Below are 27,830 nucleotides of genomic sequence, written 5' to 3' on the forward strand. Positions count from 1 at the left end.
GTTGAGTGGGAGCAGGGCCACAGCTGGGGTCTTGGCTTGTTCTCTGAACACATCTACAAGCTCTTGCTTATGTTCTTCTCTTGCTGTAAAAATCTATTATTCTGAAATCTTCTTTGTGCCATTCTTTAACAATGCAGCTCTAAGTCTCCAATCTAGTTTTCTCATTGTTTTCCCAAAGACGGACTGCTATCGGCTCAGTTGAAGCCCTTTAAGGCCAAAGTGACAAGGCCATTAGGAAGAGGAATTTGTGCAGTGAATCACTCCTGATTAGTGCCATGAACCCCAGTCCTTCCAACATTTCAGCAATGTACGCACATTTAATATTTGACACATGCATTAACAGAAATTAATGATCCCGCTGAACAAAATATCCTCTGGCTTTTATGTCTGAATACTAACTATGATAAAGAACTGAAAAAGTAGCGTGGTTATAAACTGAAGGATATCAATCATCTTTAGGAGGTTTTAATGCTAATAACATACTGCAATTAAAAAAACTGGACGTTCATTGGAGCTATTTGCTGCCCCCTGCAGGACCAGCACTAAAGGCGTCGATCCTTCTATTTTGGCCAATCGATGATCGTCATCCACTCAGATGCAGTCCTATATTGCCATCATGTGGCAAAACAAAAGCCATACATCCTGCAGATAATACGTCCATAGATTAGACTTGTATGTTGAAATATAATCTAATTTTACATCCAGTGCAGATCAGAAAGATGTGCACCTATACAATCTTACGTAAGCAATATATTTTCATGGATCAATATGAGGATATTGAGCATGTTTTTGTTGAGACTAGTTTAAGAATGATATGTTTCTTTCTAATGTAGTTTAGAGACCTACACTTATTTTCTTTTACCACCACTTGTCTTAAAACTGATTATGGGTTGTAGAAGGCCAATGCTAGCCTACTGAAATACAATGAAATTAGTTTAAGCTTGTTTAGTAATAATAATAATAACGCATCATATTTATATAGCACTTTTTGGACACTCAAAGACGCTTAATTTTACATTATTCATACACTCCACACTCGATGGTGATAAGCTACAACTGTAGCCACAGCTGCCCTGGGACAAACTGACAGTCAATTAAATGAAAGTCAAGATGATACAAAATGGTCATAGTCTTAGTTAGTTGAGTTTATATAGTCTACTTGTAGAATGATGTGCAGTAGACAAATTGTTTTGGATGGATTACAAGAAAGGTTTGGACTGGGTTAATTTACTGATAATAAATACTCCAAAAGTGGTCCACAATCAATAATGTGATCGCAATTAAACCAGTATAAATGCAGATTAAACTTCTACAACACATTAAACGATGACATTAAAAGTTGAGGAGGAATAGAAAACCCCAGCTGTATGTACTCCACACGCCTGTCGGTGGGAGCGGTGTAGGCTCAGGTCCATGCCCAGCTGGAGCCGGGTTAAGGCTCCCTCTGTCCGCCTGCAGTCTGCTGGAGAGAGCGGAGCGCGGAGAGCAGACGAGAGCGCCCGAACATCACGACGACCGCGCCAAACACTCCGACCATCACAAATATGAACGCAAATCACCGCAGCAGTCGTTTCGTGTTGTGAGCAGGTAGGAGGAAGTGATAAATATTGTCTCTGCGTGCGACTAGAAGAAAAGGCTAACGCTAAAAATCGAGTTGAATACAAAGGCTCAGTGGCAGAGAAAATGCCGGGCTGCAGCAGCCTGGAGGCCCGCCTCCGTCTTTCAAGTCACCGAGACCCGCAAACGCCTTCGTTGTTTACTTCATTCAAGCCCCACTCCCATTAAATTAACTAAAGGGTTCTATTTTGAGCTTCATGTGACATTGACTTGCGTATTGTCTTGATAGTGTGCACATACCGACGTTTTTTGACTTCCATGGCCGGTAGTTGTTTGATTCTGCGGAGTCTCCTAGCGCTGCATGCCGGGCTTCAGTGCAGTCCGCGCCGCATGAGGAGCGAGGCAGGCCGCCGTGATGCTCCATGTAGCCGTGTGCTGCGTTAGCGAGCACAATGGAGTCAAAACCAGCCATGAGACACTGAGTTATGTCATTTATAGACTGGCGTTCAAAACGCTATGCGTGATACAACTTTATTTACTTTAAACCCATGATTTATATCAAAAGTTGTCATTACGTGGCTAACTTTGACATTTTAGCTTTTTGTCTGTTAAAAGCATGGCGGTCGGTTTACACCCTGACGTTTTACATCAAAATTGGAATGTTTAATTTATCAGATCAGGTTGAGTTTTGTCTCTTCATCTGTGGAGTTTACCCACGTGTTTAACCGGGGTTTGGTGACACTGGCGTTTGAAGCGTTTGAATGTGATTTCGTTTAGTGTTTGCATTATAAACAGCCTCATTGTCCTTATATTTCTCCTAATTTTCTTACTTTTGTTTTCTACTAAACTGCTTCAATGCATATGAAAATGTAATATTTTAGGAGATTTCTTTTAACTTAAATATTATATAAATATATAAGCTTTAACGTTTTTAGTTGATAATTTATTTAAAACACCTTGATGATACACATCATTGTTTGACTAGTTATTGAAGAATTGATTTGTCAACTACTAAAATAATCATTTGTCCCAGCCCTACAGAGTTAAAGATGTATGGGTTTTTTGTGACTGATTACTGTTTTTTGTGACTGATTAGTTGTTTATGTTTCCCACCAGATTCAATGATGTGATTATGAATGGAGGCCACAACTCTGATCCACCTTCACTAGAATGTTCCTAATGAACGTACCTCCTGTTGCAGTGACGCCGCACACAGAGTGGAGAACATGTGGCACACCAGGAGGCTATAGCCTTCCACTTTGCCTCAATGACTCAGACAGTGACTTGTCCACCAGAGGCACACCTATCTCAGACAAAGTCCAAATGATCATTGAGAGCCTACGGAGCACTCAGTCCACAGAGATGGGAGATGAAAACGAGAGAAAAGGGCTATCTGGACAAGAAGGACATCCTCAAGTCTATGCGGTAGCAATGGGGTCTTTTGTTGGGGCCAACTCCAAAGCCCAACAAATCAGCCCTTCAATCTGTAACAATAGCCATGATTCAGACAGTGATGATTCTGTTGACAGAGGAATTGAAGAGGCTATACTTGAATATCTGAAAGAAAAGGATGGTCCTAAACCGAAGGTCGAAACATGCCCAGATGATTCCCAGCCTTCAAAAATCCCCAGAAGTCCCTCTCCTATTCCTGGCATATCTCAACCTAATTCTGGTAGTTGTGCATTTTTGACTACAAACAAAGAGTTACCAGAAAATGTAATTGTTGCAAAGTCAATTACGCCCACAACATATCCGATTAAAAAATACATCAAACACAAGGCTTCCATTACTGAAAGCTCATCCACAAAGCAAGAATCAAGCAAACCTCCAAGCAAAATGAATGACTTGCCGATAAGTCAGACTAACCAGCCATCAACATATTTAAGTGGTCTTATAAAATTGAGAAAACATCCAGATGAAGATACTGATTCTAGCAGTGATGATGGGATTGAAGAAGCTATTCAGAAGTATCAGATAGAGAAGAATCAGCAATACAAAACGGAGACTCAAAAGCTGCATACTTTAAGTGAAGATTCTGATTCAACTAGTGATGATGGCATTGAAGAGGCTATCCGCCACTACCAGCTTGAGCAACTCAAGAAGAAAAGCATCCTAAAACCCTTTTTAAACAAGGAAAAAACACCTGTCAGTAAATGCACAACAAAGGGACACCATGTACCAAGCACAGGAACCATAAAGAAACGCAAGCTGAGAAAGAAAAGGAATAAAATGAAGAAGGAAGTGCTATCTGTTAGCATACCGGGCAATACACTTTTAGACTGCACTAAAGGAAATGTACTACACTCCTTTAAAGTTGAACGTTTCAAGGGTCCCGCCACTCCTCCAAAGACTAATACAACAACAGTAGAGCTCATGTGTGCTGAGGCAATATTGGACATCTCTAAAACTGTTATGCCTGGAGCATTTCAACAGTCTCCAAGTCGCAGCAACGCCTCTTCAGTGGGAACTTGTGCACTTTCTTCACTTCCTGACATTAAACTGGAAGATGAAAGTGATGACAGCTCCATTGACAGCGAAGATGGCATTGAGCAAGAAATAAGGATATTTCTTGAGCATAAAGCCCAAATGCAAAAACAGACACTCGGCTCTGCAGCAGCTCCTGAGCCAAGTAAAAATGAAAGTGAAGCTGTAAAAACAACAGATGCAGAGAAACCTGGGAGGTTGTCTTTAACAAAAAAGAGGAAACACAAGGCTGAAAAACTTATGTCAGCTTTGAGTAATGTCAAAGACACAATGTGTGTAGCAGACAGCAATGATGAATCAACACCTCCAGCAAGTCCAACATCTAAATTAGAAAAAAAAGAACAAAGCGGGGACAAAAGTAGCTCGCTTGACAGTGATGAAGACCTTGACCTGGCTATAAAAGATCTCCTCAAAACAAAAAAGAAGTTAAAGAAAAAGACAAGAGACTTGAAGCGGAAACCAGAGAAATGCATTAAAAAGGAACTGCAAGGATCTGTTTCTCTGTCCAAAAAGGCAAAACTGGATCATCTCAAACAAAGTTGTTTGAAACAGTCAGGAAAGGCAAATTATGAATTGAGTTATTCTACATTGCCCAAAGATGACATTTCCCAAAAGCTGTGCAACACAAGCCAAGAATATGTTATAAAAGAAGAAAGTGAATCTTATAAATGTAGTGATTTGACCGTCTCAACACAGACTGAAGCTATAAAGGATGAAGACAGTTCTGTGGATAGTGATGACAGCATTGAATTAGAGATTAGAAAGTTTCTCGCTGAAAAAGCCAAGGTTGCGACTGCAGAACACATTAAACCCAAGACTGTATCAACAAATGGTGTTTCACCAATGTGTGCTGAAATTCAAGCTGAGGATGTTCAACAGGAAAATCAGCTGGCTGAAATTCCAAGTAAAAACATTCTTCTACCCAGACAATCTGCTGAAAACAGACCTCTTACTGAAAACAAACGACCTGAAAAGAAACAGCTATTTTTGTCTTCTCAACATTTAACTCTAAGAAACTCCCTTGCAGCTGCACAGTCGCACTCCCCCTCCAGCCCAACCTGCAGCCAGAGTTTGTTAGAGCCTGCCGATGGTGCCGGAGCTGCTACTGATGCACCAAGGACTCCAAAACTGTGTAGTGGGAACATCCAGGGCACTAGTCAACCAAAAGAAGGACAATCGGTTCTAAATTCGAATCTCACTGCTTCTCAATCTGCATCTATTAAATGGCGCCAAAGCCTGGGATTACCCATTACTGATACAAAAATACGAACGCCATTCCAGGTGACCTCATCCAAAATGAATGAAACGACTTTAACAAAAAGGCCTTATCAAAGTGTTCAGAACTTCAAAGTACAAAATCCTGTCTGGTCTTCTGCAAAGGCGATCACTGCGTCTTTTCCCCGCAATACTGAGGCCGGCTTTCACCCCCATGCTTTGAGCCTTTTGTCACCTGCTAGACAGCATCCAGGGCCCTTTACACAAGCTCTTGCTTCCGGCCGCAGTTCACAATTCACCATTGAGGGAGAAACTAAAAGCATGGTGCATATCTCTAAAGACAAAAGTGTGTATGTCGAACTTGAAACCAATAGGACCAACCATGTACAAGTCCGAAGCAAGGACAGAAGTGAGGGCAAGCAATGTCAAGATTTGCAAACGGCTAATAATAGCGAAAGAAAAAGCGGAAAGATGGAGGAGAAAGTATGTCCAAATCTTAAAGAGGAGAACTTTATAGATGAGGCAGATTATGAGTCAGGAAACCAGAGCAATCAAGAGAAGAAACAGGGCCTTTCCACATTGTAAGTATAGCCAGGTTTGTGGTTGATGTGTTTACCTGTCAATAGGTGTTGCTAAGAGTAAGGAATGTCCATTAAAACATCACAAATCTTCAGAGAACATTTGAACATAAGCCAACCTCTTAATGACTCTCATATTTTTATCTTTGCAATAAACACAACAGCAGCAGGTTAGAAATATTTTTGTAAGGAATTAATGGCTTATCCAAATAATGATTAATAAAGATGCGGGATGCTTGCCTTGAATATCATAAATTTGTCACCTCCAATTACGTTACTTTCAGAATGCTCTCAGTTCACGGAATAATTTGAATAAAGTAGAAAGATGCCACCTTTACAATGTTACTCTGCAACACTTTTAATTCCCACAGAGGCCACATTTAATCCAGCTCATTTTAGGCTTGCTGTAAATCTTAAAGTGTCAAGGAAACTGTTTTTTGAAATTGATATGTAAAAATATATTTATTTTTGTTTATAAAACGTACTGAACATGCTGTGCATTTTGTAAATATTTTGTACGTGCTTTTTGTGTTTGTTCCTTGTTTTACTTTTTCAGATTTAAAAAAAAAAAATCTTGCATCTGCGTAATAAAAAGTGTATAATAAAGATCTGTTTTGTAATGTGAATGTCTATCTTGTTTATGTGGAAGTGGACTGATGGTGTTCCTTGCTCTGCTTGCTCAGGTCTTTATCAAGTGCCATTGACCCTGGCTTCACATTCAAACCCTGCATAGCTCTTACAAGTGACGAGAGAAGTGAAAGATTCAGCAGGAGGTGCATGGATAACACATACACAAAGGTATATTCATACACTGCTTAGCCTTCAACTTTAGCCTGATCATAAATATTAAGATCTATAAACTACAATCACTAGGAAATGGTTTCTTGGAGAAGTGGAAATTTACAACAGTCAGTTCAGCATGTTAAGAGAAAGCTTCAGTTTGTTCCTGTACAGAGGTAGGCCAATATAAGGTTACACATTTTGTGGTCTGAAGTGTGATGTAATCCTTCTAATGTGAATCTTTTCCAGGAAAAACGATGCAACAAGTCTTCAAATATAAAGATGGTTACTCCCCAAAAAGTTTGAAACCACTTTAAATGTTCATACACTGTTTTAAGTTCACAGTTTGTCTATAACCTGTTCATACATTGAATGTTCATATTTCTGTTTTTGATTTACAATGCATGTGCATTTTCCAGCATGGAATGATACAATGTTTCATTTTCTCTTAATTAAATTCCCTTGCTGTTTGTAACGATTGTGTGTTCTGTACATACGTGATTTTTTATTTTTTGTTCAAAATTGACTAAAGGAATTAAAATTGTTTGCAACATGACCCTAAAGCTGGGCTTACACTGCATTTTTTGGCACGATTTTTTAAAAATAGTTCCGATAGTTCGTGAGTCGTCTTGATCGTTAGTGGGAAATGCCTCTAACTTTAAATTAAGCAGCGCTAAAGTCACAGTGCCATTGGTCTCGTAGCCCTTACACAGAGTAGGCAGGTAAACATATCCGTTCATCGCACCGTAACTCGTATGACAACAAAAATAGCACAGTGTGAGTTTGGGAGTCAATTGCGTCAACAAAATAGCACCGTATTCCCATCTTAATACATTTCATAACACTTGACGAGAATGTATTGCGCAGTCACGACAAAAGCAGTTGCTTGACGGCACGGGTAATAGAAGGCTGACACTGCGCATGCGCGGCTGTGCTGACCTTCCGCACAGCTAAACAGCATGGCAACTCGGGCTCTGATGAGAGGTAAAGACATTTTTAATAACATAATATAACCTCCAGAAACACTGCTATTGTATGACGTGTTTATGTGTCGTCTTATAGGCCTTTGGAGGTCAGTTTCAGCACGCGGACCCCATTATTCAACAGCAGCGTCTATAAAAACACTACAACCTCCACATGACGATGTAACTGGTAAGTTATGGCACTATGCAAGTAACGTTACAGTTTATAATTGATGTTTAACAGTTTTGTGTGTATTTGTAACTATGTTTGCAGATAAAGTCATGAACCTACCCCTTGACAAGCCAGATTTTTTCCGTGTATCAGAACTCTTTACCCTAAAAGACTTGTTCGATGCCAGAGTACATCTCGGCCACAAGAAAGGATGTAGACACAGGTATCAGTATATTTATTTAAGGAGATTTATGTAAGCTCTATTACTAATCTTAATTGCACCTATACGTGCAATTACCGTATCTCTGTGTGTTGGGACAAAGACGTGCAGCCTATAACATGCGACACGCAGCAGCTCATTTGGAAGAGCGTTTGTCTCTTACCAGAGGGTTTGTGGTTTGTTCCTTGCTATGAATAATAATAATAATAATATTGTTGTATTATTGGGAAGACACATAATCTATTATGTCTGCGTGTGAGTGAATGATCATGATGGCCCAGGTTAAAGGTGACAGTCAGCCCCATGGCCGAAGTACTTAGTATTAGCTTACTTAGTATGTTTTTTTCCCTCCTAATTAATACATTGATTGGTGTGCACCAGTGGTGAATATTTATCATAGTTTTACAAAAGTCAAGTGGCAGTTTACGACGGAAAACTGAAAATGGAATCTCATCGAAAATGCAATGACAATTTACACACATAGTTTAAACAATAATTTAACAAAGTACCCTATTGTCATTCTCAAATTGATTAACTAACTATTGTGTATTTTATATGGATGTTTGCCCTTGTTTACAATATGGTTCCTAGGTCTGCTGCCCATGTCCAACCAGGAAGTACAATTACAAACGCATAGAAAAATTGTAAAATTGGGCACAATTTTTGTAGACTCTTAAATTCCCTTTTAGTGAAATAAGTACTTTACTAGCCAGCCTTTTGCACTTTAAGCCAATGAAGTGCATTTTATAACATTTAACACCACGATCCAATGTGATGCTTCTTCCGGTTGTGTTAGTGAACATAGGGCTGCCGACCTCAAGAGCAAATAAGTTCTACAGACCAAAATGTCATTTTCAGGCCGCCCAGGGAATCTGTGCAGTGTTGACTTGTTGGTCACATGAACTTTGGACAATGTACTTTATTGCATATTTTAGCGGCCAGACTTTTCCCTCATTCTCCACTAAAAAGTTCCCGCTCGACTGTAAGTGCGATTACAACAGAGTGCTGGTCAGTGGCAAGAAGAGAAAAAAGTGTGGTGGAACTGTTATTGTTTTGACATTATTGAATCTACATTTCCTTTTTTTTTTTTTTGCAGACTCATGGAGCCTTATCTGTATGGAAGCCGTTTAGAGCAAGATATTATTAATCTGGACCAAACTATGGAGCATCTTCAACAAGCACTTAACTTTACAGCACACATTGCATACAGGAGCGGTATTATACTTTTTGTCAGTCGAAGACGTCAATTTGTCCACTTGGTAGAGAAAACTGCCAAGGAATGTGGAGAGTACGCCCATACAAGATACTGGCAAGGCGGGCTACTTACCAACGCCCCTGTCCAGTATGGCTCTGGAGTCCGCCTCCCAGACCTCATGATCTTTTTCTCTACTCTCAACAATGTGTTTCAGACTCATGTGGGGATCCGAGATGCAGCTAAAATGAATATTCCCACTATTGGTGTTGTGGATTCTAACTGCAACCCATCATTGATCACATACCCCATCCCAGGTAATGATGACACCCCAGTTGCCATGGAGATGTACTGCCGCTTATTCAAGATGACAATCAACCGTGCAAAGGACAAAAGACGGCAAATGGATCTCCTTCATGGCTTGATGACACCCTCCATCGTAAACTCGTGACATTATTTCAGGTCTTTCTGGTATATCTTGTACGGAAAAAAAATCACACTGTCTTGGGTTTGTCATTACTTCGTTGTTTTTTTTTACTGCCAACTTTCAAATGTATTTGTCTAGGTTGAATTTATGATATTGTTAAAACTGCAATAAATTTTAAAGTCAATAAGAAATATGACAAGAGTTCCCTTTCCTGAATGGGGACACAATCATGTATTGATGCGTCACAAAACAATGCATATAATGTATAATAAAATAAAGGAAGCATTTCCTGTGTTTCTGATTGTATTCCCAATTGTGCAAAAACTCACTACGTTTGCGCTTTATTACATACCGCTAATACGAATTCTAATTTGGCCTTTGTGACTTCCCGTAGTTGCCGCTGTCAGATCGCGATTGGTGTTTTTCCATTTATAGTTTACCCCGTGATGGCACGGACCCTGCTTGTGATTCTTCTATGACCAAAAGTAGAAGGGTGAGCACCTCTTTTGACTAACACGATACCACATTTGCAAAAACAGTCCGTGGCTGATAATCTGCTATGAGCTAAACTTGCTTGACCTACTTCCATGTTCGCTACAACAGGTTTGGTTTTGCGCCGCCTAGACTTTTTAATAAAATAGTCCAAAACCACGAGCAAAATTACAATACTTTGCAACGTTATCACAGTTTCGAATTTGGCTAGAGATTAAATTCAGACGTGATTTACTCCCACACCACTCCCGGGCCCAGACAGCCTGCACCGTCACTGCCGGACTGTAGATGGCGCTGTTGCGTCGTACAGTGTAATGTAGATGCATGGATCTATTGTCGGGGTCAATATTACCCATAGACCTCTCATGGACGCATTCTTCTGGCAAAAGGCCAAGGTCTGTCACGGCTCATCTGCCGAGCGATGGTACTGGATGTTCCAACCCCTATTTTTAAATGTATTGGTTTTAATTTTTTCTGGAAGAACAAACAGCATTATAATTCCAGCAGTGAGGTAGGTTTAGGGATGATCAGTCTTGGAACTTGCTATACCACCTCAATACCATACGTTGTCTGAATATTATAAATTCTAATGTAATGGATTGTAAATAAGGGGATTTTTTCTTCACAAAAATGTTTTATATGGTACAATCAATACTTAAAATGTACACAAAAGTATATATTTACAGAATTGGTACAACCATGACGTATTTCGAGTAACTCAATGGAAAACTGTATAATCTTCAATAATTTTTACAGAAAAATAAAATTTCTTAAATAACTGAAAAAGAATACACTATATGCTATACTACCTAATCTACTCACCCTGCTGCCTGTCTCGCTCACAGTGGAGTCTGTGACCTTCGTCTTTTACTAGAGATTTCAATAATGTGAACAGAAAATATGAATTTCTCATAAGAAAAGCACCAATTATAGCCAAATATCGATGGAATGTTATATTTGATTGAAAAAGCATTTATGCAATGTCAGAAATAATGCATGGGTAATAAACAGTGGCAAGTATCTTTCAAACTAATACATAGAATCTACGCCTGAAGAAGCGTAAACGGATTAAATAGGGACATAGATTCACTATGCACATTTTGTAACTCAGTTGACAAATCCATTTGTCATTTGTTTTTTTATATTTTATGCTTTCTCTGGTTCGAAATAGAAGCACTTTTCAATAAAGTTGTCAAATCAGAGACAGTCAAAATTGTAAAGAGAGGTTTTATTTGGTAATAATCAGTTCACCCATTGTGTATTTGAATGACCTCAAATATAGTCAGTTCATTATCCATGCAAAATATATACACAAATGTAAATGGTAAAACCACCTTGCATGCAAGAATTCATAATTAAAATGGAAAGACATATCACTACACTCGCCACGGGACAAAAACTGGACAAAAAAGCAAGTAAATCCACAAATTCTTCTTTCACATTACTTATGGTATTTGTTCATTTCCCCTCTATTTGGTTTTGTCTGGTCTTTTATGTATTTGATCTACTTTATTTTCAGGTCTTTGTTAAGCTATGTATTTATATATGTATTCCTTTGTAATAATAATATTGTTTACTATCTAAGGAGATGATTGCCATGGAAAACTACGTAACTCTAATTCCTGCTCTTTTCATTCCCTATGGGGAATTATCAGAGTATTGCTAAAATGAATCAATATTAATTAACACATAGCGAAGTGCCAGTTACAGATGGATAATCACAGGCAGCATGTTAAGACATTTACGTATCATGTTAGTACTACACCTGAGGAAATCTATATGTTTACAAATGTGACTTATTTTGATTCTAAGCTAAAGCTAACATACAATAAATGTACTCAATAATAACACACTCTACTTTGCATTCTATGTACTTTTATCAAATTTATTTGTTTTACATTTAAGTTAATTAATTTTATAAACACATATCTGGTTTTCTCCAGTGACATATTTACATGGTACATACATGTCTCAACATGCTGTCAGTGATTATTCATCTGTAACTAGCTCTCCACTTTATGTTAATTAATTATTGATTTATTTTAGCTAGACTTGGCTAATTTCCCATAAGGATTTAATGAAGCAGGAAGTGGAGCTCCACACTTTAAAACAACTGGAACTAGCCGATCGGTTTCGTGAAAAGGGCCTATTAGTTTATATCTCAGACAAGGTCTTACTAGGCATACTTAAGATAAATGCTAGTTTGTTTTGTGATTTTATTTAAAAATTGTTTACACTTTTATATAAATGTGTTTAATAATCAAGATTTGGTGATTTGGGGAAATTGGTTTCATTGAAGCTGTAATGTCTGCCTTTTCACTTTACAGGTTCACCACTTGTGGTCACCACTGTGTTGAGTGGCCAGAAGAGCACATTCCTTATATTAAGGTGTAAAAAAAACATGTGACGTAGAAATCCTTAAATAATAGTTGTATTGCCCCATGAGATGCAGCTTTGACATCTGTGTCAACAGTTGTGCACTAGTGGGCAGAAAGTAACTGGCTCACGATGGCCCAATTCTCCTGTTTAGTGTACTTTGGGTATGGAACCGGGCCAGATACAAATTAATTTGCAATGGGAAGGAAAAAGAATAAAATTCTTAAGCATGTCTTAATATACTTATCTGTAACTTTCTTTCTTTTTTTTAGAGGTTTCTGCTGGCTGTAAAGAACAACATACACTGAGGAAACAAAGGCAATAATTGACTTGGCCTGTATTTGTGTTGTAATAATTTTACAAAATAAAATTACAAGGGAAATAAACTCATCAATGTTTGTTTTGTTCAGTTTTCTTTCTGTGGTTGCTTTCTTTTATTTAATTCTAACCACAACTGTATCTTGTGATAATCTTTATCCTTTACATTGATATAATGTAACAATTGTACGTTCTCAAATAAATATTATCTTTTCTTGTCTCTTTTGTAAAATGCATGTTATATCAATTCAGCAAACATTGGTGGCATCTGTGTAAAGTTAAAAAAAATAAAGCGTTGATTCTTTTGGATAGTCTAGTCTTGTTCCTTACTTTGTTTTTAGTATAGGTAAAAAAAATAACGAAGAATTAACAGCTTTTGTTATAATTAGTAAGTTAATATTATCATTATTATAATAATAATTATTATTATTATATTCCTTATTTTTGGTTGATCTGAGCCTCATTTAGAATAACTGGAGATTGTTCCTTCCACATTTCTGTCGGCAAAGGAAGTAGCTGATGGACCAGCACGTCCCCTTTAAAGCGCAGAGATGAGTCGCTGGGAAACAAGAGGCTGCGCGCTCAACGGGAGGCACGCGCTGTTTTTATCTTTTTTCCATCGCATCAAAAATATATGTAGATTACAGCTGTGCATGGCGTTTTGTTTATTTCAACTATTATAGCTGTAATAATAATAACGTTGCAAACAGAAATGAAACGGCGCTTTTTCGAGGACAAAAGCTTTGTCCCCTGTAGAAATTATATCAGCTAGATTATGTTCTGTAGTCATCTTTCAACTATCTCTGCTAGAGTCACAAAAAGAATAAATATGTTAAATGCGGCGGCTCATAAACACGCTTTTGGCTGTTTGCAGTGGATGGCGCAGGTCTCTACAAGGATGTAGCGTAAAAGAGCCTGTCCCTGCTTTATGTTCACGCCGCTTTGTCGCTTATTATGGCGAGGGCTTTTCGGAGACTGGTCCATTTGGTGCTCTTCTGTCCCCTGTCCAAAGGAGTTCAGGTATCGTGAAAACACAGCAACCGTTTTACTCTTTGATGCTATTATTCTTTATGCGAGCATATTCTATGTCCAGCTGCTCCTGCTGTTAAGCCTTTCTATCTGACAGGATGGTCTGGCTCCCCGAGTGGAAATTTAAGTGTTAATTGTGTTTGTGTGTGAGTGTTTTTGATTTTATTTCGGCAGTTGTTGGCCTAACCTATTTGCTCATGTTGGCAAGATGGTAGACATGTAGGCAACATTTTATAGGCTAACCTTGGCCTACTTTGTTGCCAACAAAAAGCCTGCATTTGCATCCCTCAATTCTTTACTGCATCCTCTACAGAGTCGCCTTCCTGTCATCAAGGTGAAGTACCTGCTGCTGGCATGGCTGGGTATTCTCATCACCAGCTGGGTCCTCTACATGCAGTATGCCTCTTACTCTGAACTCTGTCGTGGCCATGTCTGCCAAATGGTTATAGTGAGTATGATCTCCCAAAATAGTCTTCGAAGACAAAGCATACACACTTACTGAGGACGTTTCTGTGTTTTTGCATGTCTGTAAGGTCCTCTTGTTGGCATGTTTCGTACGGCATCAAAACATAGCATAAGGCCTACTGCTCTCCAGCTGGGCCCAGATGTTTCCCTCACATGTTCTGACTACTGGCCACAAAACACTGATTTGACAAGGACAGAAACTTAATATGTTAACCAGCATAACAAGCTATTGTGAATGGCAGTTGTAGGTCTCTCTGTGATATCAGTGTACTGTGGTTTATTTGCATTGTCTGGTTTATTTGCAGTGTAATCATTATAAAAGAGGCATCATATCGGGTTCATCTTGCAAGGCTTTGTGCGATCAAAAATCACTGACCATGCAGCGCTGTATGACCACAAGCTCAACACATCAGGTATAAACAAACAGAAATGGAACAGTCAAGCAAACTCTATGCAAAACAAATAACCTCATGCAATAAGAAATATTTTGTATTGCTTTAAGATCTACAGTGGACTATGGAAGGAGAGACGTGTTATCATTAAGTGCGGTCTTGAAGATTCAGTCAGAGCAGATGGGATCCCAGAGTCTGGACTCAGGCATGAGATGAGTTTGTTTGACAAACCAACTCGAGGGACGTCAATGGATGAGTTTAAAGACATGCTTCACACTTTTCTTGAGGTATTTATGCTATAATGAAATAAACGTAATACAAATGATGTATTAAAATACTAATCACTTTAATTAATTGCTTAATCCCTTTAATCTCTTGCAGACTAACCTTGGAGATCAGGCATCGTTAAACACCTTAGTGGATCGGGTTATTTCACTGGCGGATATTAACCAGGATGGTAAAGTGTCTCTGGCAGAGGCAAAATCCATTTGGGCTCTTCTCCAAATCAATGAATTCCTCCTGATGGTGGCGCTGCAAGAGAAGGAGCACACTCCAAAGCTGCTGGGCTTCTGCGGTGACCTATATGTGACTGAGCGAGTGAGCCATAGTTCACTGTATCAATTAGAGGTTCCCCATTACCTGCAGGCTCTGGTCCCTGAGGCCCTGAGCTCTGGTTTGAACCACTGGCTCGCTCCAACTTGGCCTCGCAGAGCACGTATTACCATTGGTTTGTTAGAGTTTGTAGAAGAAGTGTTCCATGGTTCATATGGAAGCTTTTTGATATGTGATGCCAGTCCTCATCATGTTGGCTATAATGTCAAATATGATTGCAAAATGGCCAACCTCCGCAGGGTGGTGTCTGAGGCCGTGGTGCGAGCATATCTGAAGGGACGGCACTGTGAAACCAATGCAGACTGTACTTACGGACGTGATTGTACTGCCACCTGTGACAGACTGGTGAAACAGTGCAACACAGAGGTGGTGCGACCCAACCTGGCAAAGGTGTGCGTGCTGCTGCAGGACTATCTGTTATTTGGTGCACCATCAGATTTGCACAGGGATTTGGAGAAGCAACTTCGAACCTGTGTGACACTTAATGGACTGGCGAGCCAAATGGAAGTTCACCACTCACTAGTTCTTAATAACTTAAAGACCCTGCTGTGGAAGAAGATTTCAAACACACAGTACTCTTGAGAACTGTCTAAACTGACCATATTAATCATGTAGACTAAATGTACAGTTTAAAAGAGACTGTCACCATGTATTTTCTTGAATAACTGTGAACATCCGGAAGCTGTGAAACATGATTAAAACAACACAATATTCTCAGGACTTTGCCTCTGTATGTAATTTCACTCACACTCACACACACACACGCACACACACACACGCACGCACACACACACACACACACACACACACGCACGCACACACACCACAGGTCATTCAGGGTAAAATACTTTTCAGCACATAGGGTGAAATACAGGCTGTTAGCAAGGACTAGCAGTTGCCCATGTGACATAAATAATTTAAAATGGGGAAAGAAAACAGTGGGTGCTCTTTGCGTTGGACAGGTTTGTCTACTACAGTGTAAAGTTATAAGTTAAGTTATTTATTTGAGACAGGGACAGTGCACAATATACATTAAAACCTTATAGTGTTATTAGTACTATATTAACCCTATAGTTTTAGGCTGGAACAGTTTATAATGACATAATGTTTAAAGGTATTCTCTTGGTTTACTGGTTTTAGTTTTTCAATTTCTTCTAAACACACATACAGAACTAAACAGAATAACCAGAAAGAATGAAATAAAAGAAAGGGAAAATCAACTAAATACAAATACAAACATAATCACAACATAATTTATTGAAGCCAAAGAATGAGTCTATTTTGGAATTGATTGCAAGTGGATTAGAAAAAAGGGTTCATCTATTTTCATTACTGTTTTATTTTTTATGAGCACTGGAAGAGACATTGTTGTATTTTGATGTTTTGTGCTGCAATTTGGAACCGTTCAGTTTATACAATGTGCTACAGCCTAAATCAAATGGAGTGGATTGGATTATATCTCTGTAGAGAAGCGGGTTGGCTCTATCCTATCAAATCTCCCATGAACTCCGGATACATGCCATGTCACTCTATGCGGGGGTATCTTGCGTTGGCCGACATGGAGGATGAGGTATCAATTTCTAAAAAGTATTGGCTAATAGGCTTTCAACCCGTAATATCAAGCGCATTGGCAGCCTTAGCCAAGTTGACGTCATCCCAAAGGTCATCCTCCATGTACTGCTTCACGTGTCATTGGAAATATTATGTTCCTCATAAACGAATAGACCTGGAAAAAATGTAGATGTATTTAGAATGCAATGTAGCCCCGTATAATCAGATGACAAGTGCCAAACACTAACCCTGCGCGCTTTACAGATAACAAACCTGACTTTAATTTAATGTATTGAGCTAAATAGTATGCAGCTGGAGGATTACGACGGGCCGCTAAGGCAGCATCCTGTCGCGTGCGCACTGATGGATGCTGGGTCATCTTCTGTTGCTGAGCTGCCGAACAACACGGGACGGGGGGAGGACTGCGGACACAGCTGACAGACCTGAGCCTCTGGGCGGTTGAGGAACTGAACTATGCTGCACGTAAGTCTTCATCTGCCAGACTGCGCTGCGGCACCACGAAGTCCTAAAATCAGAGTAAAAGACAATATTGAAACGCTACAGTCGGGTGCAGCTATCTGCTAACGTAGCTGTTAGCATAGTAGCTCTGGAGGAAGAAGTTGCACTTGCAGCCTCAAGTTTTTTCGTCTTTGATGGGCTAGCTTCATGCCATTAGCTTTGTGATTAGCCTATGTGTATGCTTAATGTCAGGTATAGTTTACTGGCCACTATTTGACCTAATACGTGTTGCATTTCTACAGAATAACGTTAGCTAGGCTCGCACCCGGCGTCGGATTATTAACACTGCACTTTATTTCATTGTGCTTTGCTTAGCGGCGTTTGTGGCCAGATCTTCAGACACGAACAACTGCATCATGCTAAAGTAGGAATCCAGATCGAGCAAATGAAATCACTGGTCCAGGATGCAGAGAAGGAGGGTGTTGATCCAGGGGAGCAGGTTGGCTCTATGTCTTCCCCTTCGGCCTCTGTCTCTCCAGACGCTCCCACCATCACCACAGCAGGCGGAGACACAAACACCTTGAGCAGCTGTAAAAATAGAAGCAAAAGTCGTGGGAAACCAGCCAAAGAGGACAGAAATGTCACTATCAAACACAATAAAGACCCGGCTTTGCACAGCTGTCTTTCAGGACAAAAACAAAACGAAGAGAACGAGAGAACTCTTCTTATCAGAGGAACTGAGAAAGTCCTCCTGGGCAGGTCCGAACCCAATGGGAACTATTTGAACACCTCCCATTCGAACAACAATCAAGAGCAAGAAAATGGAATTAAACATCCACGAAAGAAAAAGCCTGTGACCGTGGACTCTTCAAAAGCCAAAACTTCTCTGGAGGCTCTGAAGATCAGCATCAAGTATCTCAAATGGAAAGAGGTTGGTCTTCAAGCTTTTGTAAAACATTATAGAAAAAGCAATATCCATGGCTTTCAGAATGATGAGAAATTAGAACCACTGCTTTAGCGATCAACAATTTAAGTAATTAAACTTTTTTTTAATGATAAAAAATCTTTACAATTTGGCATAAAACAGGGTGCTGAAACTCCAACTTATAGTGCTGGGTTTTAAATACACTCGGAGCTCACAAATAATGATAATATTTATTTATGCACTTTAAAATAGTTCACAATGAAAGTGTGTAAAAAAATACTGGTGGCTTCTGTTGAAAGTTGTCTTGGAAAGCTCCAATACTTGAATAATTTATGTGCAAAGCTAATTGATCTTGCTTGCCACAAACTCCACCCGGTCGAGCGGTATACACGCATGCAATTAATACCTGTGTCTGCTATTATTACCTCAGTCTACATTGTGCATGGGAAGAAAGAAACAAAGGTCAAAGCCATGGGGTAAGTGAAGTAAAACGCAAGTCAATGCCCATGACAACAACAACATTGTGGTCTCAAAGATCTGGTAATTCATAAAATAAGCACGAGCTGTCACTGGCCTTGTCGGCCTCTGTCCTTGTCAGGCTCTGTCCTTGTCTGATGTTTCTGAAAGCAGTGCATTGGTGTGTCAACCAGTGTAACACTCAGCCAAGTGGTTAGCACAGTTACCGCAAAGTAATCAGGTCATGGGTTCACTCTTGGTCAGGACTGGGACATTTAGCAGATTTGAGCTTTTCTTCTATTCTACCTTTGATTTTAGTACAAAGACTGATTTAAATTCACAATGTCTTCTGTATTGGGGGTTTGAAAGGGGGGCTGCTGCCCTCTGACTTGCATCAGCTGTCATTCACACAACAGTGGACATGATTAGTGTTAAGCTCCTGTAATCCATCAGAGCGTTTAGTCATCTTTGAGGTGTATGTAATAGTCAATGCAGGGCTATGAGAAGTAATGATGAAACCGATTGGAGCTTGCCCCTAGAATGTGTGTGTGTGTGTCTGTGTGTGTCCCATTCCTGCATGTCTAATAACTCTATGTAATTATATTGTAGTTATTGATTAGATTCACATTCAAGCAGGTTTTCACGAAGTGTAAGTTAAATTCAAATCAACGTATAGTTCTAAATACATAGCTCTAAAATCAACGTGGCGATCATTACGAACAACACTTATTGTACCTGTACATTGTGAACTGGTTTAAGGCTGGTAGGATTTCCTCCTACCAAGGCTTTAATAGAATCTGTTCTTGATCCAGCAGCTTATCACATTGCGGTGGCACACTTGCCCTACCTTTCCATTTTGGCCACGATTAACTGCTCCATTTTCCAAGTGTCATTGTACAACGGCCAAGGCATTTGTACATTTTCTTCATTTGATATAGACTTAGCAATTGTCGTTACATTGGACAAACCAGATGTATTCTTTAAGTGTTAGAGCAAAAATGCAAAGTTTCCAAACCTGTCCATAGAAGGCTTTTAGGATAATTCAATATAAAACATACATCTACAATAAATTAAATTGGCAAAGGTAAGTTGGCAACATACAAAATATCAACTAGCATTTCAATATTTGTGTGCAACTCTGCCCTTAATGCTACATGATCATGTTGGAACTGTGGTTTTCTTGTTTCTCCTCAGTTTCCCATGGGAAGACGAGCTGCCTGTGACATATACTGGCATGGTGTGTCTTTCCATGAAAATGAAAATATCGTCTCTGGGCAAGTTAACAAATTTCCAGGTGAATCTGATTTATTGTAAATATCTCCGTTATGGAAATGATTATGCGATAGAGATTTCACAAACCATTGTTCCCAAACTAATAATATTCAATTGCTTTCTTATCCATTATATTTGAAAACACAGGAATGGTTGAAATGCTGAGGAAGATCAACATGAGCCGTGCTATGCGTACTATGCAAGAGCTGTTCCCAGAAGAGTATGACTTCTATCCCCGCTCTTGGATATTACCTGAAGAGTACCAGCAGTTCACCACACAGGTTATCACACATAATAAATTACCTGCTAGTTTAGGTAAGCCTATACTGAACTTATGATGTTGGTGAATGAATAAGTTAATGCCCCTTGCACATAATGTTTCAAAAATAAAAAAAATATTTTTGAGTGAAATGTCATTTATTTGATATGGACAGTGTGTGTGCGCGCAGTGTAAATTTACCGGATTATTGCAAAAATGTTAGTAGGTCTAGGTAGGTTATATTACATTACAAAACCTGCAGCTTCACAGACCTGACTCAAAACATGGCCTGGTGGCAGCCACACCAGCTGCTATATAATTTAGTATTATTAACAAAGACATTCTATTTGGTGACAGTATTGTCATCTTTCCTCGTCTGTCATCTTATTAATTTAGAATCATAATCAAAAATCTTGCATTTTGGTCATGTTTTATATGACCAATATCTTTTGTCGAGATAAGAGGTAATGTGCTCAATGTGTCCAGTAGAGGGCATCACAAGCTCATATTTAATTTGACAAAATATGATTGCTTTGTGTTTAAATCACCAAACCAAATAATTAGTTTGTAAAACTTTGTTCACTGACGATGGCAATAAACATTTATTTGACTGTGAATTTCTTTCAACTTCTGCAGATTCGCATGGTGAAGGAGAGCGATGCCTCGGTGAACCACACCTTCATAGTTAAACCAGACGGGGGCTCTCAGGGAGATGGTATCTACCTCATCCGTGACCCCAGTGACCTGAAGATTGTTGCTGGCTCACAGGCCAAACAAGGTGTGGTCCAGGAGTACATTCACAAGCCATTACTCATCGACAAGCTCAAGTTTGACATTCGCCTGTATGTGCTCATCAAGTCACTTGAACCTCTGGAAATCTACATTGCCAAGGAAGGGCTCACACGGTTTTGCACAGAACCTTACCAGGTAGAAGCTCTGCAACCCAGGACACCTCAAAAATATAACCTCCCACTTAAATTTATATAATATATATATAATTTTGACAGGAGCCAAGCCAGAAGAATTTGAGCCATGTCTTCATGCATCTGACAAACTACTCCCTCAATGTTCACAGTGGCAACTTTGTCCACTCAGACAGCCAGAGCACAGGCAGCAAGCGCACACTTTCCAGTGTGCTGTACAGGCTTGCCTCTAAAGGAGTGGACATCAAGAAAGTGTGGTCTGACATTATCGCATTAGTTATTAAGACCACTATTGCTGTGGTGCCGGAACTGAAGGTTTACTATCAGGCTGAAATACCACCTGGGAAACCAGGACCTACATGCTTTCAGGTTGGTTTCTTGGTTTTGTATAATTACTTCTGCACCTACAGAAGATAATAACTGTCTTTGTACGATTATTAGATATTAGGATTTGATATACTCCTGATGAAGAACCTGAAACCAATTTTGCTTGAAGTGAACTCCAGTCCAAGCATGAGGATTGAGCATGAGCAGGAGGTAAGCGCACACACGCGCACATGCTGGGTTTCCATGCTTTACGTGCGTGCGCGTACGCGTGTACACATTGTAGTCCCCGCAATGTGATAAATGTTAATAAATAACTGGATGGTTCATATGTTATAAATTTACCTTCTAAAACACACCTGGAAATTTGTTAACTTAAAATTACACAAGATGAGAATCCCTCTACTCCCTAAAGCCATGCTAGTGGCTAATGTTTTAGCATAATTTTAACTGCTCCACCCCTTCGTGTACTAGCAGATGCTGTACTACGTCCCAAAGTAAGAGCTGCATTACTGTCACATGTTATTTATAAATGTTTTAAATCTATAAAAATACATTCCATGGCTTCAGTAAGTTTAATTGAATACATTAAATTTACCAGTAATCAGTTTCCCACACTGATTACTGTGCTTGTTATAAATAATCACTGAAAGAGTTTAATTCAGACTCCACACTCTACTCCTCTATTAAAATCCACTGGTTTGTTCTTATATAGAACGATAAAGCCTTTAAAATGACCAAGAGATGGTTCCTCAATCAAAGTGACCCATCAGAAGAATGAGCGTAGCGAAGGCGCTGAGTCTTCTGTAACTGAGTCCCATCTGCCCTGGCGCTGAGGAGCTTGGTTTATCACTGGACTCCTGCTCTGCTCTCTCCCATTCTTCTTGGATTGCTCAATTTATTTGGACAAACACATATTGGTTACGTTTGGCTTGGCATCGGCAATTAAAGGCGTTCATAGGCTATACGTTATGAATGAGCACAATTCAGTAGATTTAACCTCAGTTGGACTCTAATGAAAAAACATCGCAGCCATGTTTGGGGGGAAAGGTTTTTGGGTTGGGCCTGAATACTTTTCTCTCCATGAAATTGTTGGGTTTCTATTTAATATTCTTAGCAAATCTTCATAAAATTCAGTCTTTAATTTTCTAACATAGTGCAATCAGTGTTGAATTTAAGGAACTTTAAAGATCTGACCTGACCTACTTGTCCTTTGGTTGGTCCAGGTTGCATCCAGTGTATTTGAATATGTCCCCAGTCCTGTGGATGAAGAAGTGAAAGTGAATGTGATCAGAGACACACTGCGTCTTATGGATCCCAGCCGCAAGAAACCACCAATGTAAAGTCACACACCTACATGCACGCACGCACGCACGCGCACACACACCTACACACACACAAACACCTACACACACACCAACACCTACACACCTACACACACACCTACAAACACCTACACACACACAAACCTAACACAGACACTCCTACAAACACCTACACACACACACAGACACCTACACACACACACCTACACACACACACACACACACCTACAAACCCCTACACACACACACCTACACACAAACACACCTACACACATCTACAAACACCTACACCTACACAAACACCTACACACATACACCTACAAACACCTACACACATACACCTACGAACACCTACACACACACACACACCTACACCTACACACACCTACAAACACCTACACCTACACACACACATACACCTACAAACATCTACACACATACACCTACACACACACACCTACAAACACCTACACACACTTGGACACACACACACACACCTACAAACACCTACACACACTTGGACACACACACACCTACAAACACCTACACACACTTGGACACACACACACACACACACCTACAAACACCTACACACACACACACCTACAAACACCTACACACACTTGGACACACACACACACACACACACACACCTACACACACACACACACACACACCTACACACACACCTACACACACCTACACACACACCTACACACACCTACCTACACACACACACACCTACACACACACCTACACACACCTACACACACACACACCTACACACACACACACCTACACACACACACACCTACACACACACACCTACACACACCTACACACACACACCTACACACACCTACACACACACACCTACACACACACACACACACCTACACACACACACACACACCTACACACACACACACCTACACACACACACCTACACACACCTACACACACACACCTACACACACCTACACACACACACCTACACACACACACACACACCTACACACACACACACACACCTACACACACACACACACACACACACGCACAGGTCTGAAGTTTAATTTTTAAGGATGTACATTCATCCCCTCTCAAACCCCTTCTCCTTGGTCCTCAGCAGCTCTGTATAAGCCTGTTAAATGGAAAAATGAAAATGATTTGAGCCATGGTGAGACTGCACATGGGACTATATAGAAGTCTGATGGCTGAGGCCGTCTCTCTGAAGAGCAGCCCAAGTGGTCCCGGATTAAAATCCGCTTCTTACTCTTGGGTTTAAGTATTTTCTTGGACAGTTTTTCTTCCATGACAAAAGCCGTTACCATTTCCCTCCCTGCCTCTCTATCGTTCCCTTCCCTTTTCATTTGTACAATATGCTTCTGTCCCAGGAATAACACACACATTCAGGACCAGGATGATTTTATTTGTACAGTTACAATTTTGATCAGGCCTCGTTGTGCTGATTTAACTGCAACTTTTGGTGTGGTTGAAAATTGGCATTGTAGCCACGATGAAAGGTTTTTGTTATTTTGTCCTTATTTGCGAACGTTTGGAGAAAAAATAATAGATAATAACTATTGAGACAAAAGTATTGTGTCTTCTTTTAAATGCCATCAATGCAAAACACTATAGTGGGAAAAAGTTAATTAACTGAAAAATATGAATGCCACTCAAATGTAGACCAAACTGCTCCCAGCTGAGTACACTTTGTGAATGTGTAAGTATGCCAGACTTGGGTGTTGCGTGTAAAAACCTCATCTCCGTAGTCTAATTACACGGAGAGCATCTTTGTCCTGTGGGGAAAGTGTGTTTGATGGATGACTCACGCTCTCGACAGACTCTTGAGTTCAGCCGTCATAAAAAGATGGCGTCAGTTCAAAATGGTGTTTGTTCACTTTGTCCTTTTCCTGTCCCACACACCTGAACCACATCTCTCTGAAACTGTCTCTGCTCACCTTTCCCTCCTTCATCCTCCTCCTCATCATGGGTCCTGCTGCGTGCCCTCTGTGCTGTGTGCGTACACAAGCCTCCCTGTGTGAGGCTGTCAGCAGCTGCAGCAGACGTGCCCGCCCTTTCTAAACAGATACGCGTGATGTCCTTTTGAGCCCGCTGCTGTGGGATGATTGATTCAGTTAAACATGCAGCTCACTAATGTATGACAACGGGCACAAGCAGCATTGTAGACGCTCACACCAAAGACATTTGGCCTGTTGCTATGACACAGTTTAGGTTGAGTTTGTTCAAACTAAACCTGAACTTAGCTCAAACTCTGAAAAGAGGTTTAGTTTTAGTTTGGTGTAAATTGGCACAGTAACAGGCTCCACACGGCTAACAGGGTAAAATCTTGTTTAGAGTTGGAAAAAACAATATGGACCAATCAGCTGTGAGCACAGTGACATGTAACACTAACACAAACCTTTGGATCAGGATTTATTACAGATCTTCATGAAATGGTTTGATATTCACTTTACATGGAAATGCCTTTAATGCACTTGAATCCACTTTGAATCTCATTTATATATGTACTCATCCTATTGAAAGAATGTTTCATATATAGGATTTGATTACCGTATCTTCAATATTGCAAATTAAATAATTAAGATTTAACTTTGTTTTCTCGCCTCCTAAACTAGGGCACAAACATAAGTTGGTCAATTATTTCAATTAATGTGTTAATATGACCTTATGAAAAACGTTTCCTTCTCCTTTTTTTTTTTTTTCTGCTGCTGTAAACGCCTGTACCTGTGCTCCTGAGATAGCCCCGCCCCCTACCCTCTTGCCTGGCTCCTATTGGCTGAGCTGTGCCAGTGCTTCAGCAGCTGCACAGTTATGTGCAGAGAGTTTATTTCTAGCTTCAAGCAACACAAGAACTGAAAGTTACTCAGTTTGCATCGGTTTGGTTTCGCCAACTCAGAAGTTACTCTAAAATAAACCAAATTCCAGCAACAGGCCACAAGTGTAAAGCCTTGTTGGAAACGTTTTGGCTTTGGTTGGAGCAAATCAATATTTTAGGAGAAAAGTAGAGAAAGCGTGCAAAGTTTGATCCTACAATAGGCTTCTCTTCATTAAGAGTCTGAACAGGGAAGCCTCATGACATTACTGTTTGTTGTCCTCTCTCAAACCCAGCAGTTACTATCTACTCATGGGAAAAGTACAGTGGTGCATTCATTTTCCACTCTCCAAAAGCACCTGGGAATAAACTGCATCATTACTGTAAATGCGTTTTGTATTGTATTTGTGTGTAACCAGAGCGCTGCCCAGGCCTGGAGGGGAAGAAGAGATTTCTGCAGACGCTGACTCGCCAGTGTCCACTCAAGAGGAAGCCTTGCCCTCTTTGTGTCTCAAGCAGGTCTATCCCAAATACACTAAACAGTTCAACCATCTGCGGCTGGTGGAGCGCATCGCAGCCCTCTTCATCCGATTCCTCGGGGTTAAAGGCAACATGCGCCTGGGCCCAACAGCTTTTAGGACGTTCATCAGGTGCGACTGTATTCACACGTGCATGTAACGATTACATTTAGTCATACTCGTATTATATACTCGTTTATTACATGCTTACACAGGACCTGCAAACTGAGCAACAGTACTTTCACAATGGCTTCTGTTGACATTCTCTACATTGACATCACACGACGCTGGGCAGGAACAGTGGCAGACTCCAGAGAAGCTGGTAACACAATAAAAATATCTTTGTTTTTGTCATAAATCTTTAGACAATAGATTGTCTTATGTACAAACAAGTAGTTAATGGATTATATAAACCTTTCTATAAAGTTAAGAGGAGACATTTTTCTTAAATAGATCTAAATGGAATAGTGGAATAGTGTCCATTCACAAACAGGGTAAGTGTATATGAAGCCAGTGCCCACAGTGTGTGGCTTCTGTTTTGCAGGCATGGGTCTGCAGGCGTTTGTGGAGGCCTTCTTCTCACTGGCCGCACGCAGGTTCAAGTCTCTGGGTAAGAGGCAGCAGGTGGTGACTCTGCTGGAGCTGTGTGAGCCGACTGTCTCTGAGGAGCGGCGCTCTGTGAGCTGCAGCCGCGCTCTGTCTGGAGGCAGCAGGACTCACACCACACACCTCTCCCCTAGTCCTCTGAGGAGAGCTGCCAGCCAGGACCAGCGCCTTCACTACAGACTCAAATCCCGCACTCTCAGGGTCAACGCAGACAACTGAGGGACTGCCTTACACTGTTGCCAGAGAGAGGCATGATGGGAATCCTGGGCAGGAGTGGTTGCATCCATGCTGAGCGAAGAGTGCATGATTGTTCAGTGCTGCAGAGTCGAAGGATCAGTGTCCCAGAACTAGGTTTCTATGCCTAGTTTTACTGGGCAGCTTCCATCCACGCTCGTGTGATTCAACTGGCATTTTTAAAACACTAAGCAGTGTCAAGGGTGTGTATTTATTATGAAATTGCACTTCAGGTTTGTTTGCACAGGTTGAATGCAAGTGTGATTGGTTGGTCCTGAGTGTTGTGTGTATTTATTTGTTCTAGGAGTCGAGTCTGGGCACAGCCAGTGCCTGAGCTGTGCATCGCACAGTCTTAAGCCCCATTAGCTGTGAGTTAAGTGAATAAGTATTCAAATGGAAAAGGCCATTTATCCCATTTCAGTTCAGCAGCTATTCCAGTCAGACAGCCTCCATTTAATGATGGATGGAGAAAGATTCTTCAGAAGTAAGTTTCCATTAGCAAACTAATTACTTGAGCAGAAAAAGCATGGTGCATAATTTCTCACATAATGATCAAAACTACATTTGGGTATTTATAGTAAAAATAAGCTTTGTTTGTACTCACTTCTGAATACTCATGCATTCAATTATGCACATTTTAGTAAGGCAAAGTTAAACACTACTAAAACACTAGCATATATATGTATTCACATCATTATGAATAAATAATTTTACTCTTCAAATATTTTCTCTTCATTGTTTTGAATGGCAACTTATTTCTTGTATGAAAAACCCTGTAACGTAGCATTCATGTGCAGTAATGTGTGTTCTGAGTGAGGGAGCTGTTTTCTACACCAGTGGTTCTCAAAGAGGCATGAGCTGGGCCAGA

General features: G+C 40.2%; 4 protein-coding genes across 4 annotated transcripts; all 4 read left to right on the forward strand.

Moving 5' to 3' along the window:
• Positions 1–1,371: 1,371 nt before the first annotated feature.
• ppp1r26 (protein phosphatase 1, regulatory subunit 26) lies at positions 1,372–7,078 on the forward strand. Its single transcript, XM_072454535.1, has 5 exons — positions 1,372–1,587; positions 2,674–5,837; positions 6,518–6,632; positions 6,708–6,790; positions 6,864–7,078. Exons 2-5 carry the CDS (start codon positions 2,728–2,730, stop codon positions 6,892–6,894), a joined length of 3,339 nt encoding a protein of 1,112 aa, XP_072310636.1. The 5' UTR covers positions 1,372–1,587; positions 2,674–2,727; the 3' UTR covers positions 6,895–7,078.
• A 425-nt stretch (positions 7,079–7,503) lies between these two features.
• On the forward strand, positions 7,504–9,627 carry mrps2 (mitochondrial ribosomal protein S2). The gene is made up of 4 exons (XM_072454536.1): positions 7,504–7,598; positions 7,677–7,766; positions 7,851–7,971; positions 9,065–9,627. Exons 1-4 carry the CDS (start codon positions 7,574–7,576, stop codon positions 9,609–9,611), a joined length of 783 nt encoding a protein of 260 aa, XP_072310637.1. The 5' UTR covers positions 7,504–7,573; the 3' UTR covers positions 9,612–9,627.
• A 3,672-nt stretch (positions 9,628–13,299) lies between these two features.
• Positions 13,300–15,989, forward strand: dipk1b (divergent protein kinase domain 1B). The gene is made up of 5 exons (XM_072454537.1): positions 13,300–13,793; positions 14,116–14,250; positions 14,573–14,680; positions 14,770–14,946; positions 15,041–15,989. The coding sequence occupies exons 1-5, from the start codon at positions 13,728–13,730 to the stop codon at positions 15,851–15,853; spliced, it is 1,299 nt and encodes a 432-aa protein (XP_072310638.1). The 5' UTR covers positions 13,300–13,727; the 3' UTR covers positions 15,854–15,989.
• A 1,180-nt stretch (positions 15,990–17,169) lies between these two features.
• On the forward strand, positions 17,170–27,588 carry ttll11 (tubulin tyrosine ligase-like family, member 11). The gene is made up of 11 exons (XM_072454538.1): positions 17,170–17,305; positions 17,657–18,212; positions 19,857–19,956; positions 20,082–20,215; positions 20,830–21,120; positions 21,201–21,485; positions 21,558–21,653; positions 22,667–22,779; positions 26,024–26,254; positions 26,338–26,444; positions 26,667–27,588. The coding sequence occupies exons 2-11, from the start codon at positions 17,727–17,729 to the stop codon at positions 26,945–26,947; spliced, it is 2,124 nt and encodes a 707-aa protein (XP_072310639.1). The 5' UTR covers positions 17,170–17,305; positions 17,657–17,726; the 3' UTR covers positions 26,948–27,588.
• The last annotated feature ends 242 nt before the right edge of the window (positions 27,589–27,830 follow it).

Source organism: Eucyclogobius newberryi, unplaced genomic scaffold (genome assembly GCF_026437365.1).
Source record: "Eucyclogobius newberryi isolate DKJ021-1_F unplaced genomic scaffold, fEucNew1.0.hap1 SCAF_2, whole genome shotgun sequence".
NCBI lineage: Eukaryota > Metazoa > Chordata > Actinopteri > Gobiiformes > Gobiidae > Eucyclogobius > Eucyclogobius newberryi.